Source organism: Myxine glutinosa, chromosome 7 (assembly GCF_964187855.1).
Source record: "Myxine glutinosa chromosome 7, kmMyxGlut1.1, whole genome shotgun sequence".
NCBI lineage: Eukaryota > Metazoa > Chordata > Myxini > Myxiniformes > Myxinidae > Myxine > Myxine glutinosa.
The window spans coordinates 138,638,828-138,655,667 of record NC_136267.1 but is presented as its reverse complement, the minus strand read 5'-3'; the positions used below and the strand labels follow the sequence as shown (position 1 = coordinate 138,655,667).

Below are 16,840 nucleotides of genomic sequence, written 5' to 3'. Positions count from 1 at the left end.
TCGTCAAAATCCGTCCATAACCTTTTGAGATATCCTGCTATGCATCGTGTTTGGCCCGATCTCCCAATGGTGAAGAATCACTTTAAAAATTCTAGTAGCCGGATCCGAATCCGGATCTTCACCAAAATCGAATCATTTCGTCCTTGTCACTGCAGTTTACCTTAATATATTTCGGTGGCGGAGGTAAATATATTAAGGTAAACTACAGTATTTTGTTAACAATGGTATAATTTTATGAGGGCCATGTTAATGAAGTGATAATAAAATGGCGTAGTTGCCATGACCAGTTCTCTTTAATTCACAAAATTGTGTTGCTTTGCCAGATGGACTGAATAGATCTCATTTATGGGCAAAATGTGAGAACGTAAATGGCAGAAGTTGAAGCTAATATTACAACAAACAGAGAAGATGCTTTACATATCATTATTCAAGCAACAATGTGTTAAATTAATGTGTGTCTGTTCATTTGTCAGTGTTGTAAACTAGAGCTAGTATAGCTAGCTTGTCAGTTCCTTAATAATAACAGGCTGAGAAATGGACTGCCAAGATAGTTGAGTGTTCACTTCCCTCCCAGATGTCTTGCCAACTCACTGTTACTCACAAAATGGTATGTGCCTGCAAACTGCTATCCATCCTCGTGAAATGTAGGAAATGCTTTGCATCAGAGAGTGCGTTGTACTATGAAGGAGACGTTAAACGGCTGCCATATAATGTAGATGGTAAAAATCCTTTTCTGCCTTCAAAAAGAGGATGTCATTGTGTGTTGGTACCCTGATCATCTGCAGCAGTTCATCATGATCTCTCCATGTCACCTGGAAATGGTGAGGGCATGTTGAAAGGGTAGCTCTGTTGCTGAACTTTAGGATATATGTTCACTAATCAGGGATATATGACTATTTTATCCCCTGATGAAGTCCAGGGGATACGTTCACTAATCAAGGATATATTTGGTCCCCCAATGAAGTCGAGGAGATACGTTCACGAATCGAGGATATATTTGGTCCCCTGATGAAGTTTGGGAGATGTGTTCACTAATCAAGGATATATTTGGTCCCCCAATGAAGTCGAGGAGATACGTTCACGAATCGAGGATATATTCTCTCCCCTGATAAATTCTAGGAGATGTGTTCACTAATTAAGGACATACCGTATTTGGTCCCCTGATGAAGTCTGGGAGATGTGTTCACAAATCAAGGATATATTTGGTCCCCTGATGAAGTCTGGGAGATGTGTTCACAAATCAAGGATATATTTGGTCCCCTGATGAAGTCTAGATGTGTTCACTAATCAAGGATATATTTGGTCCCCTGATGAAGTCTAGATGTGTTCACTAATCAAGGATATATTTGGTCCACTGATGAAGTCGAGATGTGTTCACTAATCAAAGATATATTTGGTCCCCTGATGAAGTCGAGATGTGTTCACTAATCAAGGATATATTTGGTCCCCTGATGAAGCCTAGATGTGTTCACTAATCAAGGATATATTTGGTCCCCTGATGAAGTCGAGATGTGTTCACTAATCAAGGATATATTTGGTCCCCTGATGAAGTCGAGATGTGTTCACTAATCAAGGATATATTTGGTCCCCTGATGAAGTCGAGATGTGTTCACTAATCAAGGATATATTTGGTCCACTGATGAATTCTCGGCGACTTGGGGCGACTGGTTATTGTGGCACTCCGCCACTGGTAGTTTGTCGGCCAGGTGAGGCCGCAGGTAGGCTCTGGGAGCCGGTTAGTTGTAGTGTGAGTGGGGCCCGAGGATCCAAGGGAAGGACCCGGGTTGCCCAATGCCAAGGTGGGCATCAGGGGGTAAAATGCCAGGAGGGGCCTTCCCCAGTTAGGTAGTCGCAGGAGCAGGTAAGCACGGGTGGCGACTTCAGTGGCGGAGGTGCGCAGGTAGGTAGAGCTGCTAGTGGAGCCACACGACCCAGCCCCGAAATTGTGCAAGGGCACAGAGTGAAAATTTGTGGGAGTGAGACCCAAATTTCAAGGGCACCACAGAATGGGCAATGGGAATTCGGGTTCTTAGAACCACATAGTTTAAAGAGGCTGATTGGCAGGGAACGACCCCGGGTAGGTTAAAAGTAAATGTCAGTAGTGTAGTTAGGAGATGAGAAATCCCTTCGCACCATCCACAGCCAGTCACCAAGGAGGACGAAATTCCACACCAGGGCTCTGTAAGCCGTTTGGATAGTAAAGACGCATCATGACGTAATGTGACATTGTGTTGGTTCCATCCCTTCCGTCCTGGGAAGGATTGAGAGACTAATTTGGATTAGAGGGGGATATGGGAGACAAGACGTAGAGACGGATTGTAAATACAAGGAGGGCTAGGGTAGTGTAGCCGACGGTGGGGGGTACGGACGTTTTCGGGACGAGCCTGCTCTGCTCGCTCTTCCGCATCCCTCGCACTGCATTACCTTGTTTTCTATGTGCGATTGCGTCCTTTCCGCTTTGCTTGTTGTGCCTTGTCTCTTCCTCCCACCCCAGCACCATTTTGGAGGTGGAACTGTGCAGCACCATCGACCTTCTGCACCTTGCTACATCTGTGCAGCCGAACTGCGCAGCACTTTGCTGCCATATCCTTTTGCTGCAACCTTGTTGCACCTGTGCAGCACTTTGCTGCCAAACCCTTTGCTGCACCTTACTCATTATGGACCACAAGCCTTGTGGCCTTGCACCTCTGCTGTGCAGCATTTTGTCTAGCTAGCTCATGTCCGAGCTGCAGCATTTTGATGCAAAATCATCTTGCACCTTCGGACCACTTGTTTGAGTGGCATTAATGCCAAGCAGTCGGACCACATGAGATTGGCCCTGCCTGGCAAAGAAAAAAAAAGAAATGAAATAAAAGCATTTTTGTGCATGTTATTATGGTGTGCTAGGTATGAGAAGATGTGTAAGTTTAGATAGCCCTGAAGATCAAAAATGGCCTGTATGCCGGTCCAGGGAATAGCCGGTTTGTAATATGCACACAGAAGATGCAAGAAGCAAGCAGCAAGTGTCATGATTTTGAGTGTGTTTTTGCTGTGCTTTCTCTCCCCTCCAATCTTCTCTTCCAAAAAGAACAGGTCCTGGGTCATAGAATTGTAAATAAAATCAAGTTTTTGTGCTTGTAAATATAAGAATGCTGCCCACCGGGTATGTGTTTATTTTGAAAAATTGCGGAAATACTCGGTTAGTTGTGGGTGTGAATCTGATATGTAGCTACTCAATGCAATAGGAGGGACATATCTAGTGTTTTAAAACTCGCATACACGGGTCAGAGTAAATGTTAGGGGGAACCACACCTATATGTCACATGTAAAAGTAAAAGTTAATTTTGCATGTCATTCTCTAACAGGTCGTTCCATTGGTGGTTCCGACTCGGGGACAAGTCTGACGAGGGAGGGGTGTAGTGTTGCGGTTTTGTGTTTTTATAATAAAGGTTAATTTCCCCTCCTAGTTTAGTCACACTACAACATGTAGCCTCGTTTAAGCTCAGTTATTTCTTAGTAAATGTAAGCGTAGACCTTTCCTGTGTTTAGTTTTGCGTTGAGTAGGATAATGAGAATTAGGTCCTTTACGATGCCTCGATGCTTTTGGTTTTGGCGTGAAATACCACGAGGCAGGCCTGAACAAGTTGACCAAGGCCGAAGGAAGGCGGAGGAGGAGCCACGGTAAGCACGAGCCGCCAATCAGGGCTCGAGAGGAGTGACTTACCACTGCGGAAAAAGGCGGGGTTTGGAACATTCGATTCGGGCTAGGGCGGGCAATATAACCCTGTGCCCAGAGCCCCCCCACTTCAGTTATGAGGGGAGATGCGCTGAGACGAGTTCAGTTATGAGAGTGCGGGCGGGTTGTTCAGTTGAGCTGGAGTCAGATCGCAGATGAGTTGCGCAGCCCATGAGAAGAGTTACGAATCAGAGTTGTGGGAAGACGTGCGTGAGATTGCGTTGTGTCAAGTCAGATCGGAGGAACTGAATAACTCCGTGTATACGAACTTTGCCCTGCTCCCCGTGCTCCACGCAGTATTAATTGCAGCTGTAAAGGGAGACCCACGCCGGGCCACAGACGCGCATATTTCCTTCTGCCTGCCTTTGCCGATATACGCGCCGCGACGATTTTCCCGCCTGCCTGCCTGCCTTCGCCGGGATACGTGCTGTGACCGCCAGAGGGCCATGCCGGGTGAGCTGTTCCTGGAGCGACCAAAGCAGGCGCGTTTGGCGCGTGGACATTCTTCCTTCATCTCCCTGTGTGTGTAAGTGGGCCCATTGTCTGGAATAAGTTAAGACTGCTTAAGACTGCCCTGTGTCTCTTCTTCTACCGAATCATTGTAAATAGTGTAATAAATCGTGTTATTCCTTTGATTCGACCGTCTTGTGTTTTCCATCATTGGCTTAGCGTGGTACGTATTAGATCGCTCTGATCGGGTTCTATAAGCAAGGTAACAGCACGGGTCACGTGGTACGCCATCCGCTCGGGTGTACTCAATTACGCGTGGTTCGTGCGAGACTCGATCCCCCTGCCGCTGCGGCGTGGGTACTCAAGGTACGTGCGGAGACCCTTTTCCATGTCTGCCCGGAAGTGGCGACTCAGTCTCGCGGTGCGAAGACCCAAGGAGAAAAAGGGGCTTAATCTCCCCTTTGTAAGGGAACGGGCTTCGCAAAACCGCAACAATATATTTGGTCCCCTGATGAATTCTCGGAGATGTGTTCACTAATCAAGGATATATTTGGTCTCCTGATGAATTCTAGGAGATGTGTTCACTAATCAAGGATATATTTGGTCCCCTGATGAATTCTAGGAGATATGTTCACTAATCAAGGATATATTTGGTGCCCTGATGAAGTCTAGATGTGTTTACTAATCAAGGATATATTTGGTCCCCTGATGAAGTCTAGATGTGTTCACTAATCAAGGATATATTTGGTGCCCTGATGAAGTCTAGATGTGTTCACTAATCAAGGATATATTTGGTCCCCTGATGAATTCTCGGAGATGTGTTCACTAATCAAGGATATATTTGGTGCCCTGATGAAGTCTAGATGTATTCACTAATCAAGGATATATTTGGTGCCCTGATGAAGTCTAGATGTATTCACTAATCAAGGATATATTTGGTGCCCTGATGAAGTCTAGATGTGTTCACTAATCAAGGATATATTTGGTGCCCTGATGAAGTCTAGATGTGTTCACTAATCAACGATATATTTGGTGCCCTGATGAAGTCTAGATGTGTTCACTAATCAAGGATATATTTGGTGCCCTGATGAAGTCTAGATGTGTTCACTAATCAAGGATATATTTGGTCCCCTGATGAAGTCTAGATGTATTCACTAATCAAGGATATATTTGGTGCCCTGATGAAGTCTAGATGTATTCACTAATCAAGGATATATTTGGTCCCCTGATGAATTCTAGATGTGTTCACTAATCAAGGATATATTTGGTCCCCTGATGAAGTCGAGATGTGTTCACTAATCAAGGATATATTTAGTCCCCTGATGAAGTCTGGGAGATGTGTTCACTAATCAAGGATATATTTGGTCCCCTGATGAAGTCTAGATGTGTTCACTAATCAAGGATATATTCCACCCCCCCCCCACCCCCCCCTTCCCATGCCTTCTCCCCCCAGGCCCTCTCCCTCCCACGCTTCTCCCTGCTCTCAGGTGTTGTGTTTGTGTGCTTCCCCTCCTCTCCCCATCTTGTCTTCCGCTCCATATTTTTGTATGTTTTGTTTGTCTGGTTGATTTGTTTGTGGAATATATGTTAGCTCTTTCTCGAGCCTCGATTCAGTATACAAAAAAAAAAAAAAAAATTATCGGAGATGTGTTCACTAATCAAGGATACTAGAGCTCAAGGAAGACTAGAGCGGTACTCAACAGAGCACATACCTCTGCCTAGCTGAATAGCTTACATTTTTTATCCCACTGATAGGCCAGATATGGATCTGGACCTGAACCAAAATCTAATCGGTTTGTTCTTGGCACCTATAACCAATTCATCCACAATTTTTGGAAATATCGTGCTATACTGTAGTATATCGTTTTTGTCCCCATCCCTCAATGGTGAAGAATCAATGGGAAATAAATATATATATTGTATCCAGATCTGGATCCGGATCTTAACCAGATATAAAGATATATCAATTGTAGCCCTATTGCTCAATGGTGAAGAATCATTTTTAAAATATATATCGGGTCTGGATATGGATCTTCACAAAAATCTAATCATTTCATCCTTCTCACACACCCAATCCGCCCCCCAGATGTTGTCCGAATTCATCCATAACTTGAGATATCCTGTTCACAGACAAACAGACAAGGGTGAAAACATAACCTCCGCCCACCTTTGGTGGCAGAGGTAATAATTTGAATTATTTTACGTTTGCCTCTTACAGGGTGTCCCTTTTAAGTATGATCATACTCATTTAATTTCTTCCTATTTTTCTCTTTGTGTTATGCAATCTTCCCATAATACGAGATCTGAGAACTGTGGTGGAATGCCACTCATACCTTATCACACCCATCAGGGGGAACGGTGGGCAAGACCGCGGCTTCTGGAGGCACACCCGGGGGAAGGATCACGGGAGACGAGACAGTAACATCTCTCATGGTGGCTTCACTGGTGATTTGAAGCGCAATCGGTGTGGGACTGATCGGAGGACAGCGGTCACATGACAGCTTGAGCTGGGAACAGAGGCTGTAGGAGTGGCATGGTAAAGGTGAAAAGGATTTTGTAATCAGTTCATGTAAATGTGTAATTTCATTTGATCATTTATGTTTATTTTATTAATATATTTATCATTATTTGTTATGTATTTCACTATGACACAAAAATATATATTTTTTGTTTTGTTCACAACTTTCTAAGACATCGTGCTGCAGTATCTACTATATAAGAGAGACGTCTGTCTGTGTGTGTGTCGCCATTTTTCTCCGAGATGGCTGAACGGATCTTCGTCAAACTTTCAGAGGTTCATCAGTGAGTGCCTGGGAGTGTTTTAGGCAATATATATACAATATATATATATGTATATATATATATATATATATATATATATATATATATATATATATATATATGGGGGGGGGAAAAGTTTTTTTTTTTTTTTTTTTAAATCGCTTGATAGTGCCGAAGCCCTTTTAAATTAATGACAGTTATAGACAAGTACACATTCGCATAAATAAATACAAAACAATCACCAGACATTTGAATACAAATAAATCAAACAATTCCAGAAGTGTACGAAGTTGGTACCGGTAATACGGCTTCTTCTTCTTCCTGATCGGCATCACCCACCAGCATATACATGAACCCCCTTCCTCTCCTGCTTCCCCCCTCTCCCCTCCCCTTCCCCCAATTCCCCCCTCCCCATCCCCCCATCTCTCCCCCCCCCCCATGCCCCCTGTCCCCCCCTCCCCTCCCCTTCCCCCTCCCTCCCCCTTCCTCCCATTCTCCCCTACCCCTTCCTCTCCTTCCCCCCCCTTCCCCCTAATCCCACCATTCCCCCTACCCTGCCTCCTCACCTCCCCTCCCCCGCCCTCTCCTGCCTCCCCTACACACACACACACACACACACACACACACACACACACACACACACACACACACACACACACACACACACACACACACACACACACACACACACAGCCCGTTACTCCACCCGTGTAGAGCTAACAAAGAGAGAGTGTATCCAAACACGTGTGCATCCCACAAAATCCAAGGCAAAGAGAGAAGAGAAGAAAACACGTGTAGAGGCCCGCGAGAGGATCGTTTAGACTGGATGGACACGTGCTCTGCCAACAGAGTCCAAAAGCCAAGAGAGCGTATCATGCACACGTGCAGAGGGGGCAGAGTCCAGGGCCAAAATCGAGAATTGTAGGCACATGCTAGGTGAAACCCGGCAGAGAGAGAGAATTAACACGTGTACAATGGCTTTTTGTCCACCCTCACCGAGGGTGAGGGGGAATGTTTGAGGGTGTCCTGGCTCCCGATTCGTGGAGCCCGTTACTCCACCCAATCAGCTCCCCCGAAGTGCCGTAGAGTGTTGCTACCTGACTGGTCGAGTGTCACTCCCCCTGCCCCCACAAACTCTCTCAAAGGAACTTTTACCTGGTGTTTGGATGGTGTGTCTTTGAGCTTTGAGCTCAAATGTTTGAGGGAGAGCTTTGAGCCTCCCCAACACCGAAAGACATACTAACCTGAAATAAGGGGAATGGGGCTAAGATAATGGTCTGTTATGAAATAACTATTCTAAGGGACCTGTATGGTGGTTGCCATTACTTTTTAGTGGTTTCCCAAAACCGCAATATATATATATATATATATATATACATATATATATATATATATATATATATATATATATATATATATATATATACACAAAGAATTAAGTTAAGCACCCCCCCGTTTTTTTACAACCTCGCACATTACAAGTTTGTTGTCGTCAAAACAGTGTAATATACCCATGATATTGCTATATTTTCTGGAGAAGTGATATTATGGTCACATAAAAACATAACAATCATGCCGTTTTCAATATTTTATTCTGAATAATTTAAGGTGAAATGTTTTGGGAATTTTAGGCATATTTTCACCTCAATTTAAGTATGGAGCTATAGGTCCATCACGGACAGTGTGGATGACGTTTATGTTTTCTAACGTACAGTCATTGTTCTGAGAAGACCTCTAGCGATCTTTGCGTCAATAACGTGTGTAGGACCCACGTGATCGGATCACTGACTCAACCCTACGTCTCATAGACCCTGTAAGCCGTCGTATGCGTTGCTGTGGCAGGTTGTTCCATTCCCGATGTAATGCACGTTCCAATTCATCCAGATTGGCTATTGGAGGGACCATCTTCGCAATTTGTCGTCCCAACATGTCCCAAACGTGCTCGAGGGGGTTCAGGTCAGGACTGTACGCAGGCCAGGGGATGGTTGTCACAGCACCTTGCTCCATCCGATCACGTGGGTCCTACACACGTTATTGACGCAAAGATCGCTAGAGGTCTTCTCAGAACAATGACTGTACGTTAGAAAACATAAACGTCATCCACACTGTCCGTGATGGACCTATAGCTCCATACTTAAATTGAGGTGAAAATATGCCTAAAATTCCCAAAACATTTCACCTTAAATTATTCAGAATAAAATATTGAAAACGGCATGATTGTTATGTTTTTATGTGACCATAATATCACTTCTCCAGAAAATATAGCAATATCATGGGTATATTACACTGTTTTGACGACAACAAACTTGTAATGTGCGAGGTTGTAAAAAAACGGGGGGGTGCTTAACTTAATTCTTTGTGTATATATATATATATATATATATATATATATATACACATATATACATATATATATATATACATACATACATACATACACACACACACACACACACACACACACACACACACACACACACACACACACACACACACACACACACAGTCGGACCCCGCTATTCGCTGGTTCCTGGAAAATCTGTGAATAGCGGGTCATGTTTCAATGGAAAAAGGGGGAATAGGTTCCTGAATGCACGAAAATCCATGAATACAGAGGACCAAACCGCGAACGGCGAGGCAAGAGCCGCGAATGGTGATGCAAATCCCAAGAATGTCAACAATAATCCGCGAAGGTCAATGAACGTCCCAGAAATTGCGGGACAAAATCACGAATGTTGGCAATAATCCATGAATGTCGATGAAAATCCGAGAATGAATGCCATGCCATTGTTTCAATGGGGAAAAGGGAGGCAGCTAATTACACTAATAGATGCTGTGGAGTGTTTTCATTCTGTACATAACTCGCAGGGATGACGTGTTATGCAGCTGGTGGGATATCGCGCGAAGCAATGTTTACCTGTCAATGGTGGAATATCAGTGAAGCTGTTCAAGGTATTAATGGCGGGATATCCTGTGAAACATTGTTTACCTGTGAACGTTGGAATATCACGTGAAGCTATTCAGTGTGAATGATGGGATATCCCGCGAAATCCGTGAAAATACGAAACACACGGCAGCAAATGCAGGAGCAGGTCATGCTCGTGGCTCGTGAAAAAAAAATTTGCGCCCCTGAAAAACCGCGAATTCGCAGAGCACGGCCGCAAATAGGAAAAAAAACCCGCGAATTTGTGGGACACTTTTCGGCGAATAGAGAAACAGATCGCATTTTATCACCCGCAAATACACGGAACCCGCGAATAGCGGAATCGCGAATAGCGGGGTCCGACTGTATGTCGTTTTTGGCCCTATCTCTAAGTGGTGAAGAATCACTTTAAAAATTCTAGTATCCGGATCCAGATCTTCACCAAAATCTAACAATTTCGTCTTTGTGACATACCCAACCTCTCCACCAAATTTCAGCCGAATCTGCTAACAACCTTGAGATATCCTGTTCCCAGCCAAACAGACAGACAGTCAGGGCTGAAAACATAACCACCATTCACTCACAGTGGTGGAGGTAGCAATACACATTGCACCACATAGTAAGGGAGACATTCTAGCAACAACAACTTCTTAGCAATATCAATGCCTTTCCCATGACAAATGTCAGGCTTGTTTCGATGATAGAACTCAAATTAAAGAAGAAACACCAATTAAGTGGATGGCAGAAGAGTGAGTAAAATGCAAGAATAGATTCAGTACATATAGGTAAACATTGGTATAATAATCTGAGTGAAGGGCAGAGGAGCGAGTAGGGCAGATCTGACGCTGTAGACAAAATTATAAACTGAAATTTCCTTGTCATAATACACGACTTCATATTAGGACTCTTACATGGACTACACAGATAATTTACAGGTGTATAAGTACAACGGTTATATTAGTCTAAAATATTGCTGTCGTCGATGCTGATCACAAAGATGAGGTACAGCTTGGAAAAAGGAAAGCATTATAAAGTATGTTTGAATTTACCAGATCTCACAGTGATTTGGATCATGTCGATGGAAAATTGTCAAGCGACCCTCTGGTACCACTTCATCGTTGTAGTGACACACGGGACATTCCGCCGTACGGACACAGCGCTCCGTGTATTCATCCCAAAGAGAACCTTCACAAAGATCATTCTTTTTAGCAACCACTCTACCAAAAATAAAAAGTGAGTATTTAACAATGTAAAGCCTAACCGAGGTATATAGATGACAGTAGATCTGAGCATGAACGATCAATATTAAATAGATTTGTGTGTAGAATCACACATTTGTTGAGGCCCAGAAAAATTACAATAGCTTCTCCCATCCTTGCACAACGGGCGGCTAAGAATACCATAATAATTGGAATATCCATCATTTTCATGTTTTCAAATTGTTCATTTGAGTAAAAAATTGGAATTCAATGAAATATTTGTAACCATGTGATCACCAAATTTGGTTTCAGACCAGGTACATATCCACCTTCGACATGCTGCTTCTACTCAAGTCAGACACGAGATCAGGGTCGTCTCTCTGGACATATGTTGGGCTTTTGATACAGTCTGGCATTCTGCCTTACTCCTCAAACTATGTGGCCATGGCATCCAAGGCCAACTCCACACAAGGCCAACTCCACACATGGCTTACTGACCTCCTCTCCTGTCGTAGCCAACGGAAGCCTCTCAACGGAATAATTTCATCTCCTCTCCCAGTCAAGGCTGGAGTGCCCCAAGGCAGTGTTATGTATGGGTCCAGTCCTATTCCTGATATTCATCAATGATCTCTCTGACTCTCTGAAAAATTCGCTTTATCTATTTGCTGATGACTCCACCCTCTAACGTGACATCCCTCATCATTCAGACAGGCAGGATACAGCCTCTTCCCTCTCTTCAGACATTGAAAAAAATCATAAGATGGTCAAACACTTGGAATATGTCTAACTCCGTACAAATCTCACACTCTCACTTTCTCTCTCTGAAAAGACCATGATCTGGACAACCCTCCCATCTACTTTCTTTAAAATCCTCTTGCGGAAGTGGTCATTCAAACTCCTGGGTCTCACTGTAAGCCATGATCTTTCTTGGGCAAACCACATTTCAAAGTTGGCCTCCAAAGCCAGCCAACAACTTCCTGTGTCGTACAAGGTCCTTATTTGGCATGTACCTCAACTCCTATCCACCTACAAGGCCTTCATCCGCAGCTTGATGGAGTACTGCTCTCCACCCTGGGCTGGCTCTCCTGCATCACACCTTGCTCAGTTTGACGCTGTGGAAACCAAGGTCTTCAGGATTATTGTAAACTCCTGCAATGAAGCTGTCAATGGGCATATCGCTTCATCATTGCAGACAGGTCTGTGGTCTCTCTGTCTTCTATCACCTCCTTTCTGGTCTTGCACCCTCTGCTCTTTCCATGCTTTGTTTCCCCAGTCGAAAAGCATGATCTTTTCTACCGTCGTTAACCTCCCCCTCCCTCAACCCCAATCACTCCTCCATCCAAATTTCGAGTTTTCTCCCATTGGAGTTTCCTTCTGTATCAATCGAATTGTCCAACCTATGCATCGTCTCTTGCCTCCAATTCCTCACCACAACCATTGTTTGTCCAAGACTGCCTCTATCTTGGCCTTCAACTCTGCTATTGGTGTTTCCCCCCTATTATTATAGTTTGTTCTATTATAGCATCACTGATCGATCTGACTCTGGTCAGAGAAGTCATTGGTGGAATGACCAAACTACTATAGTGTGTTCCAAAAATATTACACAAAATGATTTTCCCTATTCATCAGAACATGACAGAGAAGGTAACTGTACATTTGGAGGCCCCATTAAGTTTTCAAGCTTCCAGTGGGAAATGAATAAATTATTAAGTAAATGAACTGCATAATTGGTTTAAAATGTTGTCAAACTCTGCAATTTACTTTTTATTTTATCAATGAAATGTTATAAATATCAAATGAGAAAGTCAAATTTTGGTATTTAACCCCATCCTGCCTTTTCAACATCTCCACCTCTTCATGCTCGACCACCCTCAACCCCCTGCCCCTTTCACCCTTTCCCCTCCAATTTGCCAATTCATCCCAATTGCTTAAGCTTTCTCCACGTCATGTAAATCAGTTATATTTTCAATAATATTAATATTAATAATACGCTTTCCTTTGTGCACTGATAATTATTACAATATCCGCCTGATTTACACTATATATAAATAAATCTACAGTAAGTACCATTAGGACAACGACCGTAGCATCCGTCGAGGCACTGGAACGGGCAATCGGGGACGTTGGGGGCCTGGCAGGTGCGCAGACAGGCTGGACCGCAGACCTCGTAATGCCATTCACACACACCGGGTGCTTCATGCTCTCCGTCAGGCATTTCACATGACATGGCTGCCGTAAAAGGAAGGAAGAGCAACAGCATATCATGTCAACTCAACAAAGTGAACAACTACTCCTATTCAAATTGCCAAAATCAAGACTCTCTGCTCACCTTCACTCTTTCATTCCCCTTTTCTGCCACCTCTGGAACAATCTCCCACTCTCTCTTCAATCCCACTCCTCCCTCCAGGTCTTTAAAACAGCTGTTCACCACCATCTCTTATCTTCCCCCATACAAAACCTTGATCTTTTCTACCCCTTGGTAATTCACCCCAGATCCCCTTTTTTTTTGAAATACCAACTTATTTCCTGGAAGTTCTAGCAGTGTCCATGTGTTTTTATACCTCTCCCACCCCCAACCCCCCTGCCCATGCCTCCTCCCCCTTAGCCCTCTTCCTCGCACAGATCTTCCAATCTCCCTGTTCTCTGCTGTTGTGCTTGTGTGCTTCCCTCTCTCCCCCCATGTTGTCTGATGTGCATCATCTTGTGCATCTTGTCTTCATCTTGTTTTCCATCTTGTCTCCCGCTCCCTTTATTGTATGTTTTGTGTGTCCGTTTTTTTTTTTTTGTGATTGATGACAGGTGTGATTGATCTCCACTCTTACACGAGCCTCGATCTTGTATACAAAAAATGTAAAAATTAAAAAAATTCAAGTATAAGCTTGAGGTTTGACTGGAGGCGATTTGGGCAGGATTTTGTAATTTTTCTCTGCAACTGTTGGTCAGATGGACACAAAATTTTCACAGGAGTATCTCCTCCTGCAGAATTTTTAATAATTATGACGTCATATGTCACGTGGTGCCGGCGCCATCTTGGAATAACCAAAAAACGTTGCTCCTCTATATCTCCCAGACCACTCAATGGAAAAAAATTGAAACATGGCTCATTGTAAAGACCTCCGCGTGGAGAATAAGTGGTGTTAATGGTAATGTCATTGGTGCCTTAATGTCATCACACACGCTGGTAATTATGACGTCATAATTTGACAGGGACAACGCTTAGTCTGATCAGTTTGAAATTTCTTGATCTAGGCAACAATTATATTAGAGAATGTAAATTTATGATGTGATCGCTCACGTGGTTTGGCAACCATATTGGATCAAAGAAAGAAAAAAAAACCCCTTCAAAAACAGAACAGTTGGCTCGCACCAAGTTGACTGTGCGGGGTAAGTATTCTATGAATACCATGTAGATTGTTCAGGTTGCCGGCATCAACTTGCCTACTCTTTAAGAAAAAATTGTGTGGGATGTTTCTGTCCACAAACCAATGTTAGTAGCCGGGACCCCTGATTTAACATCCACATGAGGGATGGCACACTTTGTGATGCAATGTGATGCCTGCAAACCATTCAGTTTATAGTCGGGTCGAGAATGCAACCCGGACTGGTTTTCACAAGCTGAGAAGCTGCAGACATCTCATATCTAATTGTTCGTGATGATCTGGGGATGGACGAGTGAACCGTAGATACTGTGTCTAAAAGACATCCAAAATCACACCCTCCCTGGTTCTTACACATTAAAAACATTATTTGAAAGTATATATAATATCTTGCAAGTTTGACTGTTGTTTGTCAAACATTTTGATGGAATAATATTATTTTTTTTCTTTGAGAAATCCACCGTTTTCTTCAGTTAAGACACAAGTCAGGCAATTAAAGTCAACGCAACCTTGCGAGCCTTGATCTGAAAACATCCAAGGCATCAGTAAAAGTCTATGGTGTCTCAAGTAAGTCAAGCCTGGCAATTATTTCACCTGAAATCCCCAATGTGGCCTGCAACTTCGGGTTCTACATCAAGTTTATGATTCCGGCCATCATACCAACAATGTCGGCCTATAGCTGTTTACTTGCATTGAGACATCAATGCACTCTTTTCTCCCCACAAAGTTCACAAATCATCAGCAATATTCACTGTTATATAAACGAAAGAGGAAACTTCATTATTCATTGTAGAAAATTTAAATTCGGGAGCTTCAGGAGTCAAACTCATCATCAAACTCACGGCAGAAGGTCTGTGAACGCCATTGCACAGGAACGCCGGCCTGGGCACATGCGTGGGCATAGGTCGCGACGGAGTCACACACGCAGGTGCACTCTCCCACTGCCTCACATCTGCATGCTTCGCTGACGCACGCATCGTAATGTTCCTCCATAGGGACCTGGAGAATGACTTGGATTAAACAATTTCAGAACTTCATCTTTACACCCTGTGTTCATGGTAGTCACTGACGAGCCCCAATAAGGGTGAAACCAGGTCGGTAGCTTTGCTTTTCATTTGCTTGGTGACAGCTTTTGACTTTGCATTCGTTAACTACCATATGACCTTCTGGGTTTGCAGGCATGACGCCGTCGTGATGACGTCATTACGGCGTTGGTGTAAGTTAGCGGCATTTCATTATTTCCATTTATACATTCCATAACTGCTGAATAACAACAATGATGCTTCCTGGTTGTGATTGAAGGACGTAACACAAATAGTCCATGTGGCAAATGCCACTTGGGCCCAAATACAATCTGGCCTCACAAGTCACAGTCAGTGGGGCATCATTAGCCAGTAGCCAATATATATATACATAATACTAGCCAAAAGCACACGGTGTTGCCCGGGTTCTTTTTGAATGAATTTACTACTATAATTCAGTTTTTACTCGTGGCCGTAGAAGATTGACTACTATAATTCAGCTCAGCTTTTAATTGCGAAATGGGCCCAGCCCGGCCGATGCGGCCTCGCCCGGCCTCGCAACCTAGCCTATAACCTTCCCAGGGCCCGTCTTGACATTTTTGGTTCTTTTTGAATGAATATACTACGATAATTCAGCTTTTACTCACAGCCGTAGAAGATTGACGACTGTAATTCAGCTCAGCTTTTAATTGCGAAATGGGCCCGGCCCGGCCAAAGCGGCCTCGACCGGCCTCGCCACCTAGCCTATAACCTTCCGCCCGTCTTGACATTTTTGGTTCTTTTTGAATGAATTTACTACGATAATTCAGCTCAGCTTTTAATTGTGAAATGGGCCCGGCCCGGCCGAAGCGGCCTCACCACCTAGCCTATAACCTTCCCGGGGCCCGTCCCGACATTTTTAGTTCCTGAATTTACTACTATAATTCAGCTTTTACTCACAGCCGTAGAAGATTGACTACTGTAATTGAGCTCAGCTTTTAATTGCGAAATGGGCCCGGCCCGACCGAGGCGGCCTCACCACCTAGCCTATAACCTTCCCGGGGCCTGTCCCGACATTTTTAGTTCTTTTTGAATGAATTTACTACTATAATTCGGCTTTTACTCACAGCCGTAGAAGATTGACTACTGTAATTCAGCTCAGCTTTTAATTGTGAAATGGGACCGGCCCGGCCGAAGCGGCCTCGCCACCTAGCCTATAACCTTCCTGGGGCCCGTCCCGACATTTTTGTTTTTAGAGGTTTCCTCCTATCTTTCACCGTTCAGGAGATTAGCTCGTGCAGACAAACAAACAAACAAACAAAAACTTTCTTTCATATATATATAATATATAGAAGAAGATATATATATATATACCATTCAACAATATTATTGGC

At 43.7% G+C, this 16,840-nt stretch overlaps 1 protein-coding gene across 1 annotated transcript in view; it reads right to left on the bottom strand.

Annotated features, from left to right (window-relative positions):
* The window catches only part of LOC137431683 (von Willebrand factor), a 198,760-nt gene that overhangs the window by 61,695 nt on the left and 120,225 nt on the right, over nucleotides 1-16,840 (bottom strand). Inside the window, exons 25-28 of the mRNA XM_068123293.2 lie at nucleotides 15,288-15,444; nucleotides 13,136-13,297; nucleotides 10,919-11,054; nucleotides 6,499-6,685 (exon numbers count right to left, since the gene is read on the bottom strand). Coding sequence (XP_067979394.2) covers nucleotides 6,499-6,685; nucleotides 10,919-11,054; nucleotides 13,136-13,297; nucleotides 15,288-15,444 — 642 coding nt within the window. The remainder of the gene's footprint in view (nucleotides 1-6,498; nucleotides 6,686-10,918; nucleotides 11,055-13,135; nucleotides 13,298-15,287; nucleotides 15,445-16,840) is intronic.